The 27,166-nt window shown below is 41.7% G+C and overlaps 2 protein-coding genes across 14 annotated transcripts in view; one reads left to right on the top strand and one right to left on the bottom strand.

Moving 5' to 3' along the window:
* The window catches only part of MGAT5 (alpha-1,6-mannosylglycoprotein 6-beta-N-acetylglucosaminyltransferase), a 108,876-nt gene extending 97,833 nt beyond the window's left edge, over nt 1-11,043 (top strand). For all 4 annotated transcript variants that reach the window (XM_015868886.3, XM_085552196.1, XM_085552198.1 and 1 more), the window contains 2 exons: nt 2,427-2,584; nt 4,269-11,043. In XM_015868886.3, the coding sequence (XP_015724372.1) occupies nt 2,427-2,584; nt 4,269-4,467 (357 nt within the window). In that variant the 3' untranslated portion in view covers nt 4,468-11,043. The remainder of the gene's footprint in view (nt 1-2,426; nt 2,585-4,268) is intronic.
* Nucleotides 11,044-12,471: 1,428 nt separating this feature from the next.
* Nucleotides 12,472-27,166, bottom strand: part of TMEM163 (transmembrane protein 163) — a 76,056-nt gene continuing 61,361 nt past the window's right edge. For 4 of the 10 annotated variants that reach the window (XM_085552209.1, XM_015868892.3, XM_085552208.1 and 1 more), the window contains 3 exons: nt 20,307-20,418; nt 16,830-16,971; nt 14,781-15,915 (listed from right to left, as the gene is read on the bottom strand). In XM_085552209.1, coding sequence (XP_085408335.1) covers nt 15,855-15,915; nt 16,830-16,971; nt 20,307-20,418 — 315 coding nt within the window. In that variant the 3' untranslated portion in view covers nt 14,781-15,854. Of the gene's footprint in view, nt 12,685-13,932; nt 14,205-14,651; nt 14,751-14,780; nt 15,916-16,829; nt 16,972-20,306; nt 20,419-27,166 lie in introns of those variants that run through there. The other 6 variants (XM_015868890.3, XM_085552207.1, XM_085552203.1 and 3 more) reach the window with 4 other exon arrangements.

Here is a 27,166-nt window from a genome sequence, read left to right as displayed (position 1 = left end):
TACCATGTTTTAAAGAGCTTGTGGTTGAACACAGGTAGAACAGAGAAAGCAGAAGCTCTGAACAGGAATGGATATCACAGAATAGGCACTAGATCAGGTTGCCTAGGGCATCATTCAACCTGGCCTTGAATGCAAGGAGCTGGTCTTTCGGACAGTGAAACTGTAGGATTTCAGAGTTGTCTGTAATTCCCCATTTGGTTCTGGAGGGAGGACAGTATTCTCACAACAGCCATAATGGATTCCCTGCATCTTCAGACCCAGCAGCTGAACTGAAGGTCTTTAGGGTCTGGAGTGAGAGCTGCTGAGAGCTGTGTTTGCCACTTTGCAATGCCACATTTAACCAGATTGATCCAACTTTCACTCCAGGTTCTTCCTTCTTTCTGGCAAAAGGAACAGGACAAGGACATTCAGCAAGAGGGAAAAGCAGGAACAGCAGCAGCTTGTTATGTAGGCTAAGTCTACCACACCTTAAACTGTGATTATAGGTAGAACATCTTTAACAACAGACTGTACTGATCTTTAACCTTTGGTTTTACATTTTGTTTATTTTACCATTATGTGTGTGGGATTGTGTGACAAGATAGAGTGGGCCAAAGTTACCAAACTTAGGTCATCCAGTTGATAGGTAAACCAGCCAGTGACAGCACAGCTCTGTGTGCTGGTATCTGTGAGGGCGATGCCATTAAAGGCAGCAGTGCCCTTAACCTTCCACCAGGCTGTGGAGCAGAAATGGAGGCTGGTGCTGGCCTAGACTTGGGGAGATGTTTTCACTAAGACATATGAAAAGCTGAAGTTTCCAGCAAACAGTGAAGACTCAAAGGAGATTTCCTTGTCTCTGAATAACTCTGCCTTGTGCCCTTACAAGCTCTGAATCCAATCCAATATTTACAATATTGTAACCTAGATAAATTCTATCGAGTGTTTATTTATAAAAGTTCAGAATACGCAGAGCACCCAAGTCCAAATAGCAAAGCAACCTTTATGAAACGGCCTCATTAAAAAATACCTTAAATTATTCTGCCAATAATGCCTTCTAAAATTACTTTTTTTCAAATACAAAGGTTTATTCTTTTCATGTTGTAGAATGCACTAAACCAAATAAATTAATGCAACCTATTAATGAAAATGTATGAGTAAAAAAGAAGTTAATTTGCAATGGGAGTTCATGAAAAATCACTTCTGCTCTCTCAATTTTTGTTTCTTCTCAGTTTGTGCCTGAAGCACTTTTGTGTCTCTCACACGTTTAGATGACTTTCTGTACGTGTGTTTCTGACTGCTTTGGTTCATCAAAATGATACCAGATAAAGCAGCTGTACAAACTGGAGTTCATTTACAGCGATTATATGAAATTGCTTATCAGAATAAGAGTCATAAAACATGGAAAGATAAGGTCTAATGTAATCTTCTGCTATGTGCTATCAGATGTTTGACAACTTATTTAGGTTATTAAATTTATGGTTAAGGCTGGGGGTACAAAAGCTGTGTGCTTTAGCAGAGGAAATCTAAATAGAGGGGGGAAAAAATAATTAGAATTTGGTATTGTTTGGAGGTTTCATTTCATTAAATTTTCAGTGAGCTGTGTCTTTCTAAGCCCTAGGCCACAGTCTGGGACTGTTTGTACAAATATTTGCTTTGCTGGGAGAAGGCAAACCGTGATGGTGATGGAGTGGGCCCAAACTTTCTGTTGCCCATCTCATGAGAGTAACCAAATATGAGATGAATGGCCGACTACAATGGAATGTTATTTACTACTTTCATTTATAATACCAAGACTGTAAATACTTTTTGCTAGCAGGTGTGTTTGGATACCTTTACTTCCTTCACACTCTTGCTGCGCATGACACTTGTCTGCATGTATGAGTGCCACTTTCTTTCATTGTTGCAGAGTGCTTTGACTAGCAGCTCAATCGAGGAGAACAGATGGACTCTCTGGACCCCAGTTGCCTTATAGAACTCATCAGTCTTTTGAGTTCACTTCCTCAGCATTGCCATAACTTCCCCTGATCCTGCCCAGATGGCTCACTACTTGGCAGAGACATTTCTCACCCGCAGGGTAGCTGACCCCTGGAACTTCCTCCTAGAATCTGTGCTGCTACCAAAATAGTTTGCTGACATGGAGCTGGCGGAACAGGAATCAAAGGGCCAGAGTGGGTTGGGTATGTGGAAGAGAGATCCAATGACTTGTGATTAATTAAAGGTGGGAAAGAAACTGCTTTGGGAATAGCGATACCAACCCATTTCAACTAGCAAAGATGGTAATTCACCCACACCAAAAAACTCTTTTTGTTCTTTTTCATAGTGATTTCAGTACAACCACCGTGAGCACTAAATGTGTGTTTGGAATAATAATCACTTACTTTATTAATGGAGAAAATTGCTAATGAGACACTGGACTCATCACAATGAAATATTGTCTGTCACTGCAGGATTTCTGTCATGGGCAAGTGATGTGGCCCCCACTAAGTGCCCTTCAAGTGAAAATTGCTGAACCTGGAAAATCCTGTAAACAAGTTTGTCAGGAAAGCCAGCTCATTTGTGAGCCTTCCTTCTTCCAGCATCTTAACAAGGACAAAGCTCTGCTTAAGTAAGTACCCAAAAGCACAAACATGTTATTTGTCTCTTTCTATAGCTCTGTTTTTTACCACATATGGTGCTTAGTGCACGGATTGTGTTAGCAGGGAAGGTGGGGAGAGGCACTGTGTGTTTTGGCAGCAGCAACCCATGAGGTCAGCAGTCCATCCTTTACAGCAGTGGATGGTAGGAGTTACTGCTGTGCCCACAGCACTGCTCCATGCAGCGTGTGATTTTGCAGTGAGGAATACAGCACAGAGGCAATCACCAAGCCAAAAATTCACAGCTTTTCCTTCCTCCCTCCTCTTCCTACATGCACGCTCTGCACGCTGTGCTGCCCTTTGGTACTGAGTTGCTTGCAACGAGCAGAGTTGCTTACGCTGCAGTATCACAGATTGCAGGACTATGATTGCATTTGAGTGGGCTTGTAAAACTTGGGCATGTTGCAGCCTTGGCTGAGCAGGTGCACTGTTCTGTATTGCTTTTGCCATATCTTCCTGAGATCTAGAGAACTGGCACGGTGCCTTACGGTAATCCCAGCTGCGGTTGGCAGTGAGGCAGAGGGAATGATTCAAAAATTAAATGCGTTTTGTTGCAGTAAATAAATCTCTATGCATTGTGTGATTTCTACCAGTTATTTGCATGATTTTAAATGCAGTGCCTAGTGCTGCTTTTCTTTCATTTATTGAGCTCCCTCTTTGGTCACCATTAACGTCCATACTGAGAAACATACATTCATTAGCAATTTGTGAGTACCATCTCTGCTAACCTTTTGTTGGTAGTGTCATAGATAAAGATTTCTGATCCCTCATGTACTTGGAGGTATTAATACCACTTTACAGTTCTTACCAGCTATGCATTAAGGAAATTATTGCTGCTTTCAGGTGCCATTACTTTAGGAACATGTCTGTGTTCCTTTCAGAATGAAAGCAAAGCATTCAAAGGCCGGGCTGCAAAAGAGTTCCTAGTGAATCTGCCTTACACGTTTTCTGTCTTCATCTTTTTCTGTATTCTTTGCGGACAGACTTTATACTTTATTTGAAAAGCTGTGATTTCCAGTGGAGTACAGAAGCAGCTCACATATGAAAACTTTCTGTCAAGCTCTTGTTCTTTTCTAGCTATCTAGACAAAGTTGTGTTTCTGTGGACAAAAAAATCTGTTAAATTCTACTTCTAAAGCTACCACTGTTTCCAGAATAATTGGAAAAAAGACTCTGCTGGAATTGCTACCTTCATACTTTTAAGCTTTGTGGTCAGAAAATGGCAACTTAAGTTTTCCTTACTTCTGCAGCACAGCCTCACGTCGGGCTGCTCTGGGATGCCTGCGTGGTGTGTTTGGCCTGGCAGATATTTGTGCCCAAATCAATGAAAATTTCTCCTGATTTCAAATTCTTTGGTTTTGTCTCACTAGAAATCCATGATGTACTAAAATATCAGATTTGAGGAACGATCAAAAATGTTTTTTCCTTTTTAACTTCTCTCATTAAGACACGAAGTAGTGCTAAAAAAGACTATGCTGCCCTCTGCAGAGAGAATCTGTGCAAGCAAAAAGAGAGTAGCGGCTGAAAACATGCGTCTCTGGTCTTACTTAACTTAGCATGTAGTGCAATATTATATTTGTAGGGAGGAAGGATGAAAACTGTATGCTCAACTACTGCAAACTCCACTGCGCTTTTGATCACTTGCTTTTCTTTATAGGCATAACATCGAATGTCTCACCGCTGAGTCTGCAAACGATATTCTGGTCCCCTCTTTTGATGGAAGAAGGAAGCACTGTGTTTTCCAAGGTGACCTCTTACTGTTCAGCTGTGCTGGATCCCATCCGACCCACAGAAGAATCTGCCCATGCAGGGACTACATTAAGGGACAGGTTGCGCTTTGTAAAGACTGCCTATAGCAGCAGCAGGGCTTCTTTTGAGTAGAGGACAAAATGTAAGTAGTTTTGAGAGGAGCTACTTATTAATTCCTGCACTTCTGTCCAGGTTTCTTGCTGCAGGCAGAGCTATTATTGCTGGGCAGAATTATCTACTGAGAGGAGGGATTGATAGCAAACAGCTACCTGATCTTTTTCCCTATAAGAACATTTGCAGTGCAACTCTTCAAATTGCTTCATCTGTTTGCAAAGAGAAATGAGTTTCGTGTTCTCCAGTGATTTGAAGATGACTGCACAGAATAGTTTGCAGAAAAATCCCAGGCCCATCAAACTACTCTTTTTTTGTTGTTTGGGTGAAGTGTTTTGTATTTTCTGATGAGTTTGAACATCCCCGGTCATGGTTAGCAAAAAGATCTCAAAATCATTCCAGTAGAAAATTGAAATAAGTGTGCTTGGGGGGAGGGAGGGAGGACTACAATTTATTATAGATGCACTCTATGGGTACTGCTTTGTCTTGAATGGCTACAAAGTGGTTTACTTCACAAGAATTTGGAATCACAAGATAGCTCTATATTGTGTAATTGGGTTATCTGGGCCCAGTCCTTTTCGTTTGTTTTAAGCTTTGTATACAAAGGGTAGTCTGCATCACAGCTGCTGTACCAGAGCAGTCTGAACAGAAAGTACTGTGAGTGAGCAAGCAGGCAGTGTGCGACCCAGCAGCCAGCTTGGGTTGGGGCATTCTTCATTGTGGAAAAGCCTCACAAACCTGCTGCCATTTTAGGAATGGACTTGTTGGTTTACTGGTCCCATTTAGAAAGTAGTCCTTGGAATTTGCCCATGCTTCTGTTGTAGTCCGTCTACTAGAAATAATGTGTGAAGCAAAAAGTATTCAGCATCTTTGGAGCAATATTATCATTAGAGCCTCAGTTTGCTGCGCCTTCCAGTAGTTAAAGTGTTGCTGAATGACATAGAAAGGTTAAACTAAGCTAACTATAATTATTGTATGGTAGAAATGTAAAATGTCTTCATAACTAGATAGATTTTTAAAGAGATTTTTTTTCCTGAAGAACAAGAGGAGACAAACAACTGCTAAGAAAAGTATTGACTGATCTTGTGGGTGCTTTGGTTGTTTTTCTCTTGGGGAGGAAGGGTTTGGTGTTTTTTTAGGCTTTCTTTTCTGTTTATTAACAGGCACACCAGTTATAAATTGAGAAAATTGAAGAGTTTCAATTCAAACTTCCTTTGAAGCAGCACATTAAATCTTTGACACCACCTTCTTTTTCTAGAGGTATCTATGGTTCTTGTCAACAGAAGGTGGCATGCTTGGCAGCACCATTTGTAGGCAGGAAACAAATTTACTAAGGTCAGTGAGAAACCAATCCATGATAAAGCAGTCATAGTCAGCAGCACATTTGGAACTTGAATGTGTTCTTTCTGTGTTGGAAAAAACATTGGCATGAAGGCTTTTTTCGTAAAGATGACCATTACCCAGTAACCATGAAAAGCATAGAAACTTGTTTTCCCATTCTTGGATAGATCTGGTTAGCACCAGTTTTTCTTGCATCAGCACTCCTTATTTGTTTGCGAGTACTGATGCATCTCTTCACCTACCAAAGACCATTCAAGGCAACTGCTTTTTAATCTTGGATAAAGTTTCAAAACAAGAGAACTGAAGTTTATTAAGTTTCATTGTGAAAGCAGCAAATTACCTTTCTCCAATTGGTTTCCTGCCTCAGCACTCCTGATGGTGTTGCACTGTAACATGCTGTACACGTGGCTGCTGCCAACACAGGGCCTAATCCTGGGAGGCTGCTGGGCGGCCACAGAGCTGTGTGGGAATGTTGAAGGGCTGGGGTGCCAGGAACTGGCCTCAACGGTGGTAAAATCTGCTGTATTTTTCCACAGCCAGAATAACAGGGCCCTTCAATGGGAGGCAAACATTTTGTATGAAAAGAAAAACACAACTCGTATGAACACACTTATTCTTAGCATATCTCAGCATTTGCTTCAGTCAACAGAAGTGTAGTCTGCAATGGTTTTAATACCCCAGCAGAGCTGGAGGAGGAGAATTCGAAATGGGTCTGAGCAGATGCAACAGTTTGTTTTGTTTATATCACGTATTCCCCACATAGCTGTGCATATTTGTGCAACTGGAAAACCCTGTGTATTAATGGCAGTGTGTACTTCTGCCTGGTGCTGAATGTGGGGGCAACAGCAGAGATTTGTCTTTCCCAGTTCAGCCTGAGATTGCTCAGGCAGGATTTTAATTCAGAACGACATATCAGAGAATTACATGGGAAACAAAGACATGGATGTGTGCACTTACAAATGCAAAACACGTAGTTTTTGTCATAGTGTAATTCTTGGCTGTAAATACATATTTGCTTGACTCCCACCGCTGTGTGGTCCACATGGCATATTGCATTTTATTTTGCCTCTGAACTTTTTTAGATGGGGAGGGTTTTGGTATTTGTTATTATAAGATTTTCTGTTCTAGTGCTTTGCTCAATGGTAAGTCTGCATTTACCACAGCAGGGAGAGTCTATTGTAAGCTGTTTTTTTTTCTGTGCTGTAGCACTATTTCTCTCTCTGGCCTACTGAGCTGCATTACTGCATACTGGCAGAAATGAAACAGCAAACACCGGTGCCACTGGCATTTCGGCTAGGGACAGGATATCTAAATCTGGCTTCGGGATCATTTGGGTCTAATTCTATTTCCACTGAAATCTATAGAGAATGAGTCCTTGATCTTAAAGAACAAAGAATCATGAGCTGTAGTCTCATAGGCCTGCATTGTTAACTTTAAACACAGTAACTGGACCTATACTTTCAGAAGTGTTACTTTCATGAAATACAGCTTTAGTCAAAATTCCTGTAAAAGAAATCCTCCAGGAACTGTGAGGGAACAAATTGTAGCGTGCTGATGTTTCGCTCTCCATCACAGAGCAGGGCTGTTCATACATCATGCAGAGCCCTTCTGCAGATAAGCGCTCAGGCAAATCCCTGTGGGACTATTATAATTTTGAACAATTTGGTAACAAGTAAAAAATCCCCATTTTAGAGCAGAGGCCAGCATTCTGTCCCAGTGTCAGAACTATTTTCCTTCCTAGTGAAAGACTAAAGGTGGGATCGCAGTATTGCACTCGGGGTCCTTGAGGTGGGGCTGTGCTGCAGAGCTCCGTCCACCAGAAAGGCCTGCAGCTCCTTCTGCTCTGCAATCAGAAGGCAGGTTTTTGCACGACTTGGCATTTGAATAGATTGACCGGTGATTGGTGGGGGGGGAAATGTCAAAAGTTGCATAGAAGAACATTTGACAAGCTCTGAAACATAACTCTCATATCAAGACATTCTTTGTTTTAAAATTTTGTATTTTTGTATGTGACCTAGTTTTTTCAAAAGATGTTCCTATGAGATTAGAAAACTCGAGAGAAGCATTTACATATTTATTAACATAAAATTATGGCTTGCCTTTGAAAGGTAAAGTTGGTAAATACACACTGTTTAAAAATGCCAATAAAAACCTCATTTATTTCATATATGCAAGTTGATTTGCACATGTATAAACAGAGTTGCTTTTTTGCATTCTTTGCTTAGTTTGTTTCTTTTTGTGCTTTATAGTCACAGCTGTGTTTGTGTATATCAGATTGTTTCTCCTACCAATATTTAATGTTTATGTGCCTTTTTTTTTTTCCCTTTAATTTGGGGTTTGGATGGCTGCTTTTAATGTGGATGCTGTCTGAACAAGTATAATGGAACACTAACTGCAGGTAAAACCCAGCGCTCGATCACTGTATGTCTGTTAGCAGAACAGATCTTGAATGGTTTGAAACAACAGGAAGATCTGCTCTAAAAATATAAGAGTTAATAAGGTAAAAGACAACGAAACATCACTGATTCTTACCAAAATTTGCTTCTGCCAGTGAAATGCCTTTTACTGAATGTCTGTAATTTGACACGAACGCTCCTGCTGGGACAGATGTCTGCGTAATGACAGAGAGCAAACTGCACCCGCTGCGTTCCCCTGGGAGACAATGCTAAGAAAAAACCTGTAGGAATAGTCACGCTTGATTTGATTAACTGCAAGAATTAAGATCTGGTTTTTCAGATACAAGTGTGTTCAGATGGAAATGCACGTGGTGACTTGTAGTGCTCCTAACATGCAGTCCTTCACAGATGTAATGCGGTCCATATCCAAATGTATGAGCCTCAGTGGAGATGGAATTCTGGCTGTTCATCTGACTGCAGAAATCTCTATTTTTACGCTGCTCCATTTCCATGAGGGTTTTTTGTCTAACAGCTGCTGCTCCAGGTTCAGCAGCACAGGCTCGAGGACAGAGCCAGGTTTCTGCTCCCTGCTCAGCTCTGCTGCAGACACAGCAGTTTCTAACTTGCTCACTGACAGATGCTCAGACTTGTCCCAAATTACCATCAGGTGCAAGTGAGGTTGTTCACCATCATCTTCTCTCCTGACTTAATGACACTGTTCTGTCGTTTAACCCCCCTATGTGTCCGTGGGTCATGCTCTCAATAACAGCATGCCTCCACTCTCAGAAATGAGTGTCCCCTCTAAATCACAAAGGTTGTTTACAAGCTGCTACTCTCAGTATAAGTAAGATTCAAGTTGCTTTCTTAGGCATGTATTTTGTTCACAGTGCACTTCAAGACCAGATTTTACTTCAATGAAAATTAAAGGGGATAAATGAGGCTGGGTACAGTTCTCATCCAAGTAATTAATTTCACAACTCCCACCGGCTTCACTGGTGGCAGGACTCCTCCATTAATTTCTCTTCAAATTAAAAAAAAACAGCTCTCCCTTTTTCATGAAGCACCATCCTACAGGTTGAAGATAAACCCTTGCAGGTTATGCTGTGCATGTTACCAGCAGCCAGTTTTGCTTGCTGCTATAGCATTTATCATCACTAAGTTGGTGCGACTTGCTGTAACAGTATTGGTTCAGGACTCAGTTAAATAACTGCCCGCTCTACATTTGGGAGTGCTAGAGTCTAGTTGTGTTCTGCTTGTTTGTTTTGAAGAGAATATCCGTCACCAGTTTCAACTTTAAAGCCTTTTTACAAGGGGTGCTGACTTTTTGGCATGGGCTCTGTGTGACTTTTTCCCTGCAGCTGCTTTGCCTTCAGCTTTTGACTTAGTATTGGTTTCTGTTCGTGGTTTTCCTTTGTCCCCAACCATTCAGGGATCACTGTAAAATTGAGGAGAACAGTGCACTGGCAAATAGAAACTTCTGGCCAGGCTGGAAAGGCTGGGGATGGGTTTCATTGAGGTATGCTTTAATAATACTGCTGTAGTGTAGTATTAAAACATTTTGTTTAATTGTCAGTGACTTAAATCATGTCTTCCTATTTTTAAGTAGCTCTAGAGGTATTTGTTTAAGTTAGCTTGTAAATTCCAAATATTATGTTAAAATGGAATGTGTAAACAGCAAACTCCACATATCAAGTGTAAAATGTTTACTGTAGGGATGTGTTGAAAATTCCAGAGGCTGGACCTTGGTGTGGAGGCATTGCTTGTGTTCTTTCTTCCAAGGAAAAGTAACAAAGTGCAGCTTCCATGCGAGTCATCCTTTACAAATTCGGTTAATTAAAACCAGCGTTGGCTTCTGATTCAGCAGACCTCTCCCAGCAGCATGAAGCCACCTGCTTATTAAATGGGTAAATAAAGTCAGGTCCTCAAAGTGCTGATAGAATGAGTTGCAACTCCACCTTCCCCACATTGCAGCTTGTCACACAGCCCAGCCCAGCTCCTGGCACAACTGCAGTTGTTCCCAGCGTCACACATGTACATGGTAAATCAGGCTGGATGGATTTCTGAGGGCAGTTCGTTTAATAGGGTTATACCCAGAACTCATTTGTTATATTCTTAAGAAGCTCGCTGTAATATGGTGACATTGAAAGCCATTTGATTTGGTTTTCACTGAGGAGTACAGCAGAGGAGGCAGTTTATAGTGGAAGGAAAAGGGAGTCCATTTTTTGAGAAAACTTACCCTACAGATTATAAACAGAGACAAGTCTGAACATCAGGCAATGCTCGCTCTGCTGGGTTGAGCTGAGTTCTCTCTCTGGCTGAGCGCAGCAGGGTGGCATGGAGCAGCTCTCTGCATTCTGGTCTCATTCCCTCCCTGGAGGCATCTCCACAGGGAATGGCTAGAAAATTCTGAGTAATCCTTGTTGCACTGTGAGGGGAGAAATCAAACAAAAACTGACTGAAATCTGTAAAAGCAGAAGCTGCTTTGTGCAGAACATAATTTGGAGTCAAAGTCTTTAGAGTTCCATAAGAACTTCAGGGTCAGGCTGGTTACTGTGTGCGTTCAGTTGGAATTCTCTCCTGAAGTCTTGACTCTTTGCTTTATTTGAATGTTTGTGTTCCACTATATTGCATTCAAACAGCTTGATTGGGAAAGATCAGAACACAGTGATTCAGATACTGTCAAGTTACGGGGGTTCAATAGGATAAGATTATTTTATTTTTTTTAGAAACGTAAATGTCTGTACTTTAATGGCATAGAAAAATGCTTTGTTTTCACTGGTGTAGAAAAAAAACTAGGGAGAACTTTATTTTTCAATAAACCTTTTTCTGGTGTGATTTGGATCTATGATTGTTTTGTGCATGAATGGAAAGTCTGTGAGCTGCCACGGATCTGGAGTTGCATCTCTGTGCCCATCCTGCAGCCCACAGCTGCCCACGCAGCAGCAGTCCCACAGCCCACGGCCCAGTGGTAAGAAAGGACACTGTTATCTTTCTGTTTTGTTTTGTTCTAAATCTAAATTGGATTTAAAAATAGGTAAGATTCATTTCAGGAGGGCAATGAATCTTATATAGATATTGTCTCCAATAGTTAGACATATAGTTAGACTATAAGTTAACTATAGTTAATTAGTTAGTATAGTTAGTATAACAATAGTTAGACATATAGTTAGACTATATAGTTAACTATTGTCTCCAATAGTTAGACAACAGTTAGACTCTCCGATAGTTAGACATATTTCCTAAACATTTTCAGCCCAAAGGAAGACTGTGGACACTGCTGTACACCGCATACAGAATGCATGATGCTTCTCAAGAATAAAAGCTGTGTTGCATCACGATGACCTTACAGAGCGTTGTCTTTCAAGATTCATACACCAGGAGCCAGGGCTGCTCATGAAGGTGACTGCTTCTGTGGGTCTGCGACAGCGGGACATCAAGGCAAAATGCTGGACACTGCTGCTGAAATGGTAACGTCAGCTATAAAGAGAGCATCCCACGGTAGGAGCCTCTGGGGATCTAAAAGTAACGCCTGGTTACTCACAGAGTAGGCAGTGCCACCAGTCTCTGTCCCTTGCTGTGGTGAGAGTGGCACTGCTGTACAGCCTGTATTGGTAAGGAGTGTGGGCATAAAAATGGTGGGGTTGGTAACTACAGTACTAGCTGATGAAATGATGTACTTCCAAACTGCCTGCAAAAGAAACTCCTCTGCAAAGGTTTTCTGTCAAATGCACTTTCAGCCCTCCAGCTGATGTTCTTGCTGATGCCTGCGTTGCTCCTGGCTGTCCATGATTCTGCTCCCAGGTTCTGCCTGCAGCACAGTCATGTCAACCCCAGCATGCAGCTGATGACATGGAACAGGTAACATGCAGGAACTGGTCACTGCCTCCCCACAGGTTCATCCTGGGGCTGACAGGAGTGGGAAAGCACCTGGCTCCCAGGTGTGGGAGCAGGACAGGTCCCTTGATTGGCTGCTGCTTTATTTAATTACTCTCCTATTGCATAACTTGGACCTAGAGGAATGTGAGTTTGTGCCCCTCCTGCCTCAGATCTGATGCCTGATGAGCAGTGCATGTCAGCAGTGTGCTTTGTCACAGTACTGCTGCATGGCAGTGCATGTAACATAGCAGCAGCACCTGAAAGCAGTGCTGAGAAATTAAAATTGCTGTGAGCACAGTGAAACGCTCGCAATTCCAGGGTGAGGTATCCACACAGATCAGCATATCCAGGGATAATGTTTGGTCAGTAGCTTCAGTGCTTCCTTACCTCTCCGGCTCCCAGAAATGTTTATGTGCTCCCAGGCAGCTGAGATTGCAGAAATGCAAATGGTCTTATCGTTACTGGTGAGGAGAGCTCAGAAGTACTGAGAGCTTAATTTGACATTGTCTGAGGAAGCGTTTGTCTGCGGTCTTTGCTTCAAGGGCAGTTCTGGAACATCACTTTCAGGTGGTGGTTAAATGATGGTTATTTATGGCTTACCTACAAGGCCAGATGTGGACTGAGTCGGTAAGGGGTTCCAGTTTGATGATTTCTGGGCTCAAAAACCTGGCATTCATTGGTAGCTTCCTTCTCTGCTGCACACAACATGGACGAATTCAAAGCCTCAGCTCAGGTTCTCTGCCGTTTTCAGAGATTAATTTGCAACTCTGAGTTTGGATGTGCTTTAGTATCAGTTTGCACTCCGTGCCGTTTCATGTATGAACTTCATTCTCTATGCCCTTTGCACAACAGAGAGCATCTGGCAGTTCGACAAGTTTGCAGTCACCAATGTTGTGTTGGGCAGTACCAAGGTTAAGGTGATTGTTCCCAGTGCTCCCACGCTACCCCTCCTGCTGGAAATTCCACCTTAAGTGAGCACGGCTGGAACCTGCTTGTTATTTCATAATTAGAGAGCGGCTGCCACAGACAGGTAATAAAGAAAGCTACTACTGAATAGTTTACCTTTGAGGGTGCCTGGCTGGAGCAGAGCATCCTGGTAAACTGGATGGGCATTTATTTTCTTTTCAGTTGTAATGAGCCATAAGGAGTACAAGTCTGGATTTGTGCTCATTTCTGTGTATCACTATTGCCTGCTCTTTCTTTGAAGTTTCAAGTATTTTACTTATTTTCCTGCATTAACCTGCTAATACCAGAAATGCTTTGAAGCATCCATGGTAACTGAAACGCTTCTGCATTTGCTTTATTTTACTGTGATAAGAAAAGTATGAGCTTGTTTAACCATATCTCATTTTCAAGGGCTGTGCAGCTGGAGTCTGTACTTACAACCATACTCTAGAAAAGAGGATTCCCTCAGCTTTGCTTCCTGGATGAACACAACCACAAGGTCCCTGTGCACACACTGCACTCAGCGTTTTAATGGGCTTCTTTAAAATGTGAGCTGGTTTAATGTCCTACATGCTCTCCATGGAGTAGGACTTTGTGCCACCAAGCTCACTGCAGTTAGGTGTCTCATCACAACTCAATTCACCTTCTTGCTGCTCTTCTGGGTGCTGGTCTGTGCTACAAATGCTGTTGTAGTGCACAGCCCTGGAGCAGTGCTTTGGGCAGTTCTTAAGTGTCACTTAATGACTGACTCTGGGAGTATAGAGCAACAAAATCCCTAGAGACATGGAAAAGGGTACGCAGTACTCAAAAAACCAGCAAAAAATAAGAAATGCATAATATGGAATAATACGTTCAGGGTCTGGTTCTATGATTCTGGAGCTGAAGATGCTTAACAAAACCGAGTTAATCAGCGGGGAGATGCCTTTTAATATCAGAACTGAGTAAAAGCATAAGGAATTAGGAACTTGTGCAAGGAGAAAGGATTTTAGGGCGGTATTCAAAAGTCCACCTAATGAGGACAAGGACAATTCCTGTACGATGCACCTTTCTGCTGAATAAGCTTATAAAGGTACCTCCTTTGTCTTGTCAAATGCTGTGCTTCTATCTGATGCTGAGTGACGTGTGATGGTTCTGTCATCATCCAACGACAGCGGGGTTCGAGGAGCACCAGGACACTGATGGTAACAACAGTAACAAAAAAGTATTGTATACAATAATATAAACTTAATCCAAAATATGTGTAAACCAGCTATAGCAGCAGAACAGAATTCATTTTGCAGTAGAGACTTTTCTGTTCTGTTTCAAGAGACAACAAGTGCCGCTGTGCCAGTGCTGTGCACCTCACACTGATGCTGTCAGGTCAGTGACACCTTTCGGTGTCTCTTCCTACATGCATCACTGTGAGCTTGCCTTTAATAAGGACCCTGGGGGAACCTGGCTGAGAACTTGCTGTGTGACATTTGATGGGAAATATGGTTGTAGATAACACAGTGCATCAGTAAACGATTAACATCCCGGCTTTATATCAGGAACTGAACAGTCTCATTGGAGATCTACTCTCATTTACATAATCTAGTGTAGAATAGCTAAAAATGGGGATCTCCAGCTACTTGGCTACTTACCACAGTCCAATTTCAACCTCTGCGGTGGACTGTCTGCTATTTTTAATTCACCTGTGATACACAGAAGCAATGTACTGACTCTGTGTTGTGAAAGCCAACCTGAAATACATAAAATAAAGAGAAAATGGATATAGCCAGAGAATCCAGTTTAATAGGCTGCTATACAGGAAGACTTTGCTCTATGGTACATTCTGGAAATAGTTTTTAAATGTTACTTATGGTATTGTATAAAATAGATACCAGTTTTATTGTTTATACATCAAGTTTCTTCAATAATTTCACCTGCTAGTAAGTAATACATAAGATGTGCGATGGAAGGTGAGCAACACTTTACAGAACAATCTAAATCTAATAAATAGATTTCTATCTCACCACCCAGTTGAGCCACTGCTGTGCCATCGTCAGACTACAGAGCAACCACAGTCACACACACCGACACGCCTGTGTAAAGTAAAACAGAACAGAGTCCTGCTCCTCAAGCAGCTTCTTTTCCTTGCATGACTTCTTGGCTTTGGTCTGTACAGTAATACTGTGTGTGCTTGTTTGGTCCATGCAAAGCAATCAGCAGTGTCTTCTTAAGAAAAAATAGAATTTAAGTTGAAGAGGTATCGTTTCACTTAGTTTAGGGCTACAATGAAGAACCACTCTGAACCCAGAGAGGTTTGTAACCACTCTTTCCGTGGGCCTATTTAAAAAGGGGTGAAGGGAGATCCCAGGTGAGTGTTTCAAAGCAACACAGCTCTTGGAGTCCACTCTTTACAACAGGATATTCTGTCAGCCAAAGATTAGCAAGGATTGCACTTCTGTTACAGCATGTGATCAGGAAAATACAGGCCAGGGCATTAAAAAAAAACCAAAAAACAAGATCTGAAACTGGCACTTCTTTACCCACAGGTTTATCACATCATTAAGAACACTTTCACTCCAGAATATACAATGTGGCAGCTGGGTTAAAACTGCAAACTGCATGTTGTCTATTGTCACAGGAATCAATAGCATATTTGAAAGAAAAATGCTGCTGTTTCACTGAATTGCAAGCAGTGTGCACATATGCCAATTTTACAGAGAGATTTCCCATTGAAACAAACTTGTAACAAAAACGGACCACAGGAAACAAACTGCATATTCAATAAAATACCATTGGCACCACCTGCCAAAACTGCTGTAGTTTTACAGTCCTTACAAAGAAGAGGGGCGTGATCTTCACTCAAACATTTCGTAGTGGCGCGTTTGCCGTACACGGGGCACCATATCAATAAGCAGCCTGCAAAGGAAAGCACAGGAGTGGTTATGCAGAGTGGCAGCATGTGGTGGTGGCACCACGCAGAAGCAGATGATGGCATGGGTGCAGCATGGCTTCAGAGGCTGCTCCAAAGGCTTCTGAGGTTGTTTGGTACATTGAAATACTTCAGCACTGTTTTGCCTCCACAGTGTTCCAGAACAGCGAGTTTTGCAATGGAAACAAATAACAATGATTGCAGTGATTTTTCAAAAGTATTCTCCGTTAAAATGTTAATTTTCCAAGGTTAAGGGAAGAAAAGCACACAGCTTCCAGCTGAGCACTCGCTGCATCCAAAGTCCACCTCTCAGCAGTCACAATTCCAATTGAATAAGATGCTGCATTGCCCCCTTTTCTTATAGAGAAATGGCAATGAAATGCAAAATGCTCAGATTCCTTGCAGGCAAAAGAAACTGTAGCAGAGCTTCATTCAATATTATTCTGTTTCTGATGCCTTGAGCCAATAAATCATCTTAACATTCAGTAGAAACAATATTATTTGAAAAAAGGTGGCTGATTTCCAGTTCAAAGGCTGTTAAATGGTGGAGGTAGGGCAGAAATCACAGCTAAGATCACCCCTGAAATTCCAGGTTATTTTTCGAGTATTTTGAAGCCAGAACTGTTCCATTACTGTATTTCCACACTCAGGTAAAGAAGTGCCCCGCTAAATCAATTCTGATTTCTTTTAAGTTCTGGCTTCTTTCCTACTGCTGTGAGACCCTCTTGCCCATTTCCATGCACTGTGCCACACTGTTGGCAGCTGGTCTGATAAAGTGCAGTAACTGGAGATAGCAGGCATTTAAGAGTTAAACAGGCATTTAAGAGCTATGGCTCTTTACACTACAAAGACAGCCCATCTGCAATATGTACTGAAATATCTACTAGCAGGAGATACTCACTTGATTCCATAGGCAAATATTGTAAGTCCAATTAAAACTCCTATACTGCCATCCAGATACCAGACAGAAGAATTGTGTTTAAAGACTTCAGCGCTAAGAAGGATGGAAAATCCCATTATTCCACCTACAAGAGAGTTGAAGCCTAGACAGAGAAAAAAGAGGAAAGAAAGAAAAGAAAGAGGAAGAACCGAATCTCAACAATGTCACATCAGAAGAGTTCACCTGTATGGAGAAAAGCTGTGGTTGTGCCAGTACTGCAGACAGGGCGGAGATCCCTGTGGGAGGTGTCCTGTGTGCCACTTCACTGTGTGAGGGAGGCAGCAGTGCCATTTGCTCACACCATTAGCCAGCAGACTGCAATGCTTCTGTTCTACAAATCAAACCTGCCATATCTGGTGTCTGACCACTGCTTTTAAGCCCTGTCACTTGCCTGCTCTGATGTAAGAATCACAGAATGACCCGGGTTGGAAGGGACCTCAAGGATCATGTAGTTCCAACCCCCCTGCCTAGCAGGGCCACCAAACATACACATTTACTAGATCAGGTTGCCCAGGAGACCCCATAGATCACCATAGAGACCCCATAGAGGCCCCATAGACCCCATAGAGGCCCCATAGATCAGGTTGCCCAGGGCCCCGTCCAACCTGGTCTTGAACACCTCCAAGGACAGGGCCTAACCACTCTCTCTGTAAGAGTTTACATCCATTTCCTCATACTGGCTATCTTGGTTCAGTTGGTCCTTGTATGTTTCATGCGACTTTATTGAGTTCCAAATCCTAATTCTAGCTGCTCTTTGTTTCAAACAGCTTTCATCTCTTGATGCTAAATCCTTCAAATGCTGGACTGCTCCATGTCGACTCTGCCAGTACAGCACTTCTCCCTCTTGTAGCTCATCATCATGAATCTGAACCATCTACCTCTGAGCTGCAGACCAGTGGTTGGCTGTCTGTACCCCTTGAATACAGATCTTCCAAAGACCATCTCCACGAGGTAATAACTCCTGCAGCACACACAGCGAGCCCTGACTGGAACATCAAAGCAAGATCAGTAAGGGACTTGAAGCCTCTCACTTTCTCTGAACAGGAGTCAGCCAGAGTCCAGGATGCCCAAGATGCTCATTAAAGAGAGAATGGGCACAGTAACTTTTCACTGAAAAGGCTTTTACTCCATTCCAGATATATATTTTATTTTCTTGTCTGTGGCACTATAGCTCAGAGCTTCATGCATTGCTGACTGCATAAGGGAAGACACACCACAATCCCAGGAACAGATTCATATCTATTACTTATAAGCTGTATAGACATCATTTTAGATTCCTCTCTTTCTCTCTCTTTGAACTGTTCCTTTCTACGATCATCCCTTCAAAATCTTTCCAGAGCTTTTAGAATGATTGGTGTCATTTTTCCTTCAGCTCTTCTTTGTTAGTCTGATTATTTTTCAGTCATTGATTGTGTTCTTTTCCTTTCCAAACTCCCTTTTCCTGATTTTTCTGTTCCACAGTCAGCCAGAATGCAGCACTGTTGTGCTACAACAAAAATTGCCACCGATACTGCATTCATTTGGTAGATACCTTGGTGACAAAGGAAAAAGTCTAACTTAACTTGAAATAGCCAATATTTTGTGTCAAGTCAGCTCTAGTCAGCCAAGTCTCCATGTCTGCCAAGTCTGCCAAGACATAATGGGGAATACAGAGGGATCAGGCTGTCAGAGCTATGAGAAAAGGATCTGGGATTTTTTGTGACTGTGGTAATGCCATTGGGATCACAAATCTTGCATATACATGCTTGATTACTGGAAAAATTATACCAGTATATCTAAACCAGCATCTAAACCACTCTGTTAGTGCTTCATCTGTTTGTAATACCAAGAAATATAACATACTACTTCTACTGAGAATGAAACATATATATTGTGTGTATAATATATTAAGTATTAATTAATTCAGTAGTTTGAACCAGTGTTAGTTCCATGCACCGGCTTAAGCCAGATTCCATTAGCATGGTGTCCAAAAGGCAGGAAATAATAAGACATTTTCTTGTCATTATTGGCTGATGTTTCCAAATGATCTAAAAGCTACTTAAAAAGGAAACTGGCCTCTTTTCCTGACTGTCATTCAGGCAAACCTTTCTTTGTTGGTGTGGCAGGAAATCACGTAGCAGCTGCAGGTATGAATCCAGACACCACGTTCTATGCATAAGCTCGGGAAAAAACAGGTGGCTAAATCTGGGAAGGAAACGGGAGTCTAAAACCTACAGCAATACTGGCTGGCACTGCCTGTCTGTCTCATCACTGCATTTGTCCTTTAAGATACTTACATTGTAAATGAACTGTACAAGTGATGTTTTGCTTCATAAGGATTAATACCTTTAGGCTTTAAAAATCTACTGTTGCAAAGCCCTACTCTTAAAAAACAAACAAACAAAAGAAAAAACAACATCAAGTATTGGCATGCATGAGAGAAAAAATACATCTGTTTTTCAGAATGAAAAGCTTGAGTTACTCCAAACAGTTTGTTGGTCTGCAGCCAGTGATCACAGGAGGTAAGTTAGTAGGAAACTGAAAGCACTCAAAAAAGATTTGCAGGGGAGTGCTAAATCTGTCCCGGGTATTGAATCATACCGTCTCCTCCTGGTTGTTAATAAACTAAGTATATACATGAATGTTTTTTTATGAAGGAAGATATTTAACCAGACGTGGTAATACCAGCCTCCTACGTTTTCTAAAATAGTCCTAGAGGGAAGAAAATAGAGGTAATAAGCAGAACAAGGTAATTGTATACCTTATGCCCTAATTTCTTTAATCAAAGAATGAGCAAGCTCCAGTTCAGTCGCAATATAATTAGCTCAAGGATGTAATTAGGAGGGAAGCAATTTCTGTGTCACACAGGAGACAAACTCAAAGCTAGAATTATTCAGGAATTTTTCATCTAATATTTTGTCTGAAAAAGCCGACTGTTTAAAAAACAAGCCACACATTTCTTTTAGAGTGCAGGTTAATCTGCCTAGCAAACATGCCCTGCTTGCACTCTGACAGCAAAATAAGGCAGACTCACTGGTCTGCAGCTCCCAGGATCCTTTCCAGAATCCATTTTGCAGACTGGAGATACTTTTGATTCAAAATGTCAAGGGGAACCTGTACTAAGCAATAGAAACAATGACGTCTATTGCAGATACACATACACAGAGGCAGTAGCTCAGTTCTATTCTGCACTGCTGTTTTGATTCTTTTTTTTGCTTATTTTATATTTAATACATAAATAATCACAAAGTATTTGTATGTGTGGCAATATAAAATGTATGTGTTCCTATCCATCACACAAAAAATTAAGTAGGTTTAAATAACTTAAGATAATTAAATGCAACCCAAGAGTAACCTGAAACCTGAGTTTCCTTAACGTGCAGGGGATCGCTTGTATCTCTGGGTCTACCACAGTCCTGAGAGAATCTGCAAGTGCAACAGGTTTGTTTTCACACTCACCATCAGTTATCAGCGCTCTGCTTGTAAGGACCTTGCCCAGCATAAACTTGATTACTGCCAAAACAGTGCAGAGGATGCCGCTTAAAACAGAGACACTATACAGAAAGTCATCCTGAAAGAAAAGATGTCAGACATTAGTATATTTACTGGCCCTGTGCAGCATAATTGACAAAAATTAATAATTAGTACGCAATTATTTGTGCCACTGAAGAATACAACCTGAGGAAAATACCTCCTAGGTTATGACATTCAGACAGCTGGTGATTATTTTGCTTATACGACTACCAGTAATTGCTCTTGCAAATGTAATTAATGATGGTTCCAAGCAACACATTTTGAGTAGACTCAAACTCCTGAGATTCGGGAGATGATCTACCTGCTGGGCTGACTGCGGGCTGCCCAGTAACCTAATGTCTAATGCAATCAGTAAGGAAGTCTGCATGCAGGGTGAAGGATTGAGATCTCACTCATCAGACCTTTGTTGATTTTTCTGTGGGGGAGAAATAATAATTCACTATTCTTTCTAAAGTCTGGTCTAAGCAACAGCCTTAAGAGCTTTAAAGGGAAGGGAAGGGAAGTTTAAAGGGAAGGGAAGAGAGTTTCCCTTCTCTTAAGGGAAGGGAAGGATCTCTAAGGGATCTCTGGTTGGAGATTCCTCCCTTGTGGAGTCTTTCCTGTGAGTCTGTCTCTTCAGAGATGGGCGAAGACTCTTCCTTTGTAACACAATTCCATTCGCACTGGTCCCTTTGCTATTACACTCCTGTATTGCCCTTTCACTGTGTAAATCTTTCTGGTTCTAACAGGTGGGATACAAGGAAACTGCTGAAACACAGCTGCTGCAATCAAGCACCCAACAGCAGTCCCTGTGTTTCTTCTGCAATCTAACCACAATGCTTCCAAAACAGATTAATTATATTGCTCCTAAAACAAGCTTTAATTTAAGCTGTTGTAACATCAGTACAAATAAAGGAACTAGCAAGAATATTTTTATCTGCAGGTCTAAGTGGGCCGGTGCCACTGGGACCTTGTTACTGATTAAAATAGCCTGGCAAAACCCCCCACTTATAATAAACATTGTCATGATTCATCATCAGCTCCATCTATTTCCATTAGTTTAGCAGCAACTCAAGGCACAAAGAAATGATAAGAGGGTTGTGAAAATCTGCTTAGGAAGATATTGGTGTGATGTGCTCACATCCCCGCAGCCTCCCATTTACTACAGGTTTCTATGTCTGCCAAGAGCCCACTCCTTCTGGTCCTGGTACAGTATTGAATATTATGGCAAAACGTGCTGAGGGAAAGAGCATGAAACACAAGCAGATAGAAAACAGAACTAAGGCAACTGGGTAACAGCAGGTTAACAAACACTGATAAAAGTATTCTACCCAAATGACTGGAATGTACTCAAGCAATTGTGTCCAGTAAAGTTTGCTTGCTGTCAGCCGAGTACATTTACAGTGCCCCAAGATTTAATCTTGGTAGTCTGACAAACTCTCACTGGTCTTCAGATTTTAATCTAATCTCAGCTAACACTTCACTAAATATTTTTTCCCTTGTCACAGCACATACCATAGACATTTTGGGGTGAATTCAGGCAGTTTGGAACCATGCGATCACCATTTCAGAGCAGTTCCACACAACAGCCACACGGAGGCGGCCGACACTGCAGTACCAGGCGAGGAGACAAACCCGAAGTGTAACAAAAACTATCACCTACTTTGACTCCTGAGCCTTCCCTGTGCTTTCTGGAAGCCCTGGCTTCCTGGGAGCTGGAAGAAGCATCCAGCAAGAAGGTTTTGCAACAGGGCAACGAGCTGCTGGAAATGCTCCTTGGGGCGCACATACAGGGAGAGAGGCTGGAAGTGGTTTAGGAACAGCAGCTGGTGCTGTTGATAGGCCATGTAGCAGAGGGTTGTGGAGGATGTGACTGCTGGAAGGAACAACGCTGACCAACTGATCCTCAGAGCTATGGAGCAAGGGGACACAGGGCTGGTGCGCTTCCCTTGCTGCTGCAGTGCTGTGGGGCTGCAAGAGTTAAACACATCATGCTGTGATGTGAAGTGACTGCCACTGAACTAACCCATCCTTGGGAGAAAGGAAGACAAGAAGCCAGAATAGAGCTAAATTAATAAAATAAGCCCAGCCATCTGGCACTGTCTCCCTCAGGATCTTCCCTCCACCGTGCCCCCTCTGTGTCCCTTTCCCTTAGCATCTGATGGTCATTAACAGCACGAAGCACATCTTGCCAGACTCACTGTATGTATTCATGGCATTATTTTAATTAAAGCAGCAGCAGCACATTGTGACAGATGATAAAAATTTAAATTCTGATCATTTCCATATGATAAAAGATTCTCAGCATTGTAAACAAAGCTCTTTCCTTTTCCATTGCTTTTGATCATATTCACTCATTACACTATTACAACCTTACAAGAAATCTGAATGAATGGACACACGTATCTTACTAGATGGCTTCCTGTATAAAACAACAGTTTGCACAAAGCTGGTGCTCAGCCTGAACGACCATCTCGTTACACAGCATTTTACCCTCTGACAGTGTCCCAAAAGCAAGCTTTCCTATGACGCTTTCTTGGGTCCCAGGAAGGGAATAACCGTGGTCAGCAAGCAGCTTTCCTGCACTTCATCCCAATGCATCATCCCCACTGGTGCAAACGAGAAGAGGCCTTAAAAAACATGCAATAATTCTTTAGTCCCTGCTTTCAAAGATCTCACCAAGAGCAGTCATCTTATGGCTTAAGGAAAATCTATTGATGGTGCTGAGACTTTGATCTTTCCAAATCTATTGTAGAAACTAAAAAAAGCTGCAGGGGATGGTTCAGCACTTGGCTTGGTAGGTGCTTTAACACAATTCTCAGGCTAGTAACTAGATTTTAGCTGATCTGTGCTGCCAGCATCTTCCTATAAAGTCTTACTAATTCTGACTTTAAGACTTTGCTCTACTTTCAAGCTATATTATTTCTAACAATTATTTTTTCCCCTCCATCCTACATTTACCATACTTTATATTCATTTCCACTCTGGGGATACAGAAATGTTCTCACTTCACCTTCAGCTTACAGTGTTGAGCGAAAAGGTATTTACTGGTATTGGAGGAAGAAGGAATCATCAGTGTTCATAATCGGTGGTAACAACACATGTAAAATTAAGGTTAAAATCTGTATGCATGATTCTCCTCTCTGGCCCTCCTGTACTCTGCCCCAAAGTCAGCTGCTGCCTCTCCTCACACAGCTGCAGCTTTCCTTCCACTCTCCTTAACTTTCTGTGACCCAGTCACAGCTGGGAGCTGCTGGTACCGCTCCTCCATCCCATTCCCCTCTCCCCCCACCCATAGAAGGCTGTGTGTTGTGGTGCTGTACCTCTTCTCTGCTGAGCCTTGCTCAGGTTTAAAATAAAACGAGGCATCTTGGCTCAGGAGGGAGGGCTGTATTTCTGGAACGCTGTAGCTGCTGTTGGCAGAAGCGATGTTGTGACTGGGCCAAACCGAGCCAGCTTTGTGGTGTTAAATACCGATTCTGCCCCTCTCTGCTCCTCACCACCTGTCTCACATCCCCACAGCAGCAGCCTGCTCCTGCAGCACTTCAGCAGCTCCCCCTCACCTCACCCATCCAACACTGCTACCAAAGTTAACCAGAAAGGACAGGTTCCCCTGCTCTTCCCCTGAAGGATGGTGTTTATACAGACACAGCCTCTAAATTTCTATCCCGCTTTCTCACAAGTAATGAGTAGTTTATGTAATCAGTCTAGAGGCAGCTTCTGGGAAGCTGGAGGGTCCATCTCGCCAGCTGACTTCAAAAGGGATGAGGGTTTTAATTGCTTTGCACTGTCAGAAAACAAACCGACAGCCCCGTGCCTGACTCAGGCAGCAAACTTCACACAGAGATATAAAGACCTATTATTAGCACCAAAATAAATTTGTTATGAATGTTTAAACCTGCACATTGAGTGCTGAAGCACTGCGACAAAGCAGCTCCACAGAGCAGAGCATTTCAAGAAGTAAATAATGACAGCAAGGTAAGAGTTGCTCACAGGGTGCAGGGGCTGTGAAGGGCATTACCCAAGGTGTGACCAGCAATCTGTACCACGTAATCCCAAACATGGCTAGCAGATCATTCCTATCACCATGCTAAGACCTGGAAGCAAGACTTGTCATGAATCACTTCAAACAACCTGTAAGCCAGAGCTGAGGAAAAGTGATCAACTGTATTTCAAGTGGTTTTCATATCAGCAACATTCTCGCCAATCTGAAACAACACGTGTGTTTTAGTGCCAAATAACAAAGCATCAAACCATATGAAATATCACTGTGATCATGATAAAACAGGATTCTAAACTGTAATACGTCCAGTCATTTGATTTAAAAGGTATGCAAGAAATGATATGCATATATGATAGAAAACAAAGAGAAGTACGTAAAAGGACATACCAGGAACATCAGTCACAAGCAGTATTCCCTATATTGCTACCGACCTCTAATTCAACTGTTGATGTTAAATATGTTACATATTTATTATAAATGATTGAATTAGCAAATAAACTAGAGCTCAAAAAGCTACACTGGGCCACTCCTAGCTTCCATTCAACAACCAATAATATGTGATAGAACTACAAGCAGCCTAATCTTACAAGGGATTTCATTTATAAAAGCATCAGAGGCGCCACATCAGATGTGCATCACGTCTTTTGTATACAAATTGATTACATTTTCCTTCTTTGTTCTGAAGGAAATGTCAGAAATATGGCGTGATGCTTGCTTACCCTTGCAAAAAAGTGTCCTTTGCCATACTAATGAGGACAAATGCCAAACTGCATTGACATTACGTGTTACACTACTATCTAGGGAAACATAAGCAGTAACTGAATAGTAAATAGGTATTGATTTACAACCCCAGGTGAAATTAAAACAGTCACTCTCAGAGTTGCTGGTTTGGGCTGGTTTTAGCCTTCTGAAATAGAAAATGCTTGTAAATCTTTGGTGGCAACAGTCAAACTGAAATATACCATTTTGTATGTATTATTCAAGAATATATTGTGATTGACATGGAGAAGGTAAAAAGAGGAAAAAAAAGAATTTTTATTGGAGAGCTGTCAAATGCCAACACCAGCAAATCTAAACAGAAAGCAATGCTTGAAAACTATGCTTAATGTGAGTTTTAAATATAGAAATCACAGCATAATGTCATCAACATTATGGTGTATCACTAAATATATGCACCAAGTCTGCAGGGTTGGTACTGGCTACGGATACAGCTCTCTGAAACAACAATAAAGGAATGGAAATTCCTATTCCAATGGGAATTGTCTTATTGCATCCAACATGGGCTGGAGAACAAATGCTGTGAGTAACAGTAGGGAAAATATTCTGAATCTGGTAGCTAGAAAAATAAATTAAAAAGTAAATCACTTCCGATCCACAAAGAAGTGATTCTATTTTAGGTTCAATACTCAACACTGTAGAAAAAAAAAATAACAACTGAAATTACGTGATCTGAGAATTATTCATTTAAAATTAAGTGAAAGGGTAAACACAGTGAAGGTTTATATTCCCAGTGCCAAATGTTGATTAACTTCCTAAGTCAGACGTAATGAAGAACAGCTAAAATTGTCAGAAAATTTAATTCCAAATACCCTGGAAAGAAGAGCAGCTGGCCGACTTCGAGCAGTTCCAGCAAGTGCTTCAGGAACAAAGAACGGGGGGGGAGAAGAAGGTGGGGCTAAGAACTGGTGAGTGACAAAATTTGTCCCTAGGGGCCAGGAGTTTATCACTGAAATAATAACTGTGTCACGTCATGCTGGAACAGGTCGGACAAAAATAAAGAATCACAGCCACATAAGAAATAAAAAGAGAAGTGGAATTTGTAACTGTAATGGTACGTCCCTCCGCCTTGTTAGAAAAAATAACCAAGTATTTTGTGACTTTTCTGTGCTTTCCAAGTGAAAATTGTCATAGCTGCTCCTTCCTCCAAACAGATTCACAATCATGCAGAGAAAGCCCAATGCAACAATGCACACTTAAGTTATACAGAGGGCACTACCCAGACCTCCATACAGCACACCTACACTTACTTGGTTTCTTTTCACCAATAAATCTAGAACAAAAACACAAGCATCCAAGCTATGTGATAACAACAGGAGAGAATGAATTTGGAGGTGTGTCACTACATCTCTAAATTCATAAAATATGAATGCTTTTCTTAAAAACATTTTCAGATAAATGAGAAAGGAGGTCACAGCCTGGTAGAGAAATAACTTAAGTGTTGATGCATGCAGAAACTGTGTCTACATAGACACCCACACAAATCTGTCTCCAAAAGTAAATGAAGCATCTCTGCAAACTCCAGGCAAGTTGAGATGTCAGCTGGATTCTCTACAGACCATACAGAACAGATTCGTCTTCATTCACAGTCCAGGCTAACTGGGAAGGTCACAGCTGACTGTCAGTTACCAAATCTGACTCGGGTGTACAAGAAAGGCAAGAAGGATGACCCAAAGAATTACAGGCTTGCCAGTCTGACCTTCAGTACCATCTCATGGATGACCTTCAGTCATCTCATGGCCCATACGGGACAATCAGGCAATCAGGTGTAGCATGGCTTTCTGAAAAGCAGGACCTGCCTGGTTAACCTGACTGTGTCCACTGGTGCTCAATATAAATCATTTCTAAAGCGCCAAAAACTGGCCTATATTTTTGGTTTCACACTTTTACAGATATAGAGCAATGCTCTGTATCACAAATACTGAAAATGTTCACAGAAGGGATTGTATTTCAAACCTTGGGGATTAATACATGCCTCATTTATTTAAAAAGAAACTTTTTCCCAATATAGAATTAAATTCTTACA

The sequence above is a fragment of the Coturnix japonica genome, chromosome 7 (assembly GCF_054131305.1).
Source record: "Coturnix japonica strain WE chromosome 7, WE-NBRP24, whole genome shotgun sequence".
Taxonomy (NCBI): domain Eukaryota; kingdom Metazoa; phylum Chordata; class Aves; order Galliformes; family Phasianidae; genus Coturnix; species Coturnix japonica.
The sequence above is the reverse complement of the archived record's forward strand: the minus strand, read 5'-3'. Positions and strand labels throughout refer to the sequence as shown.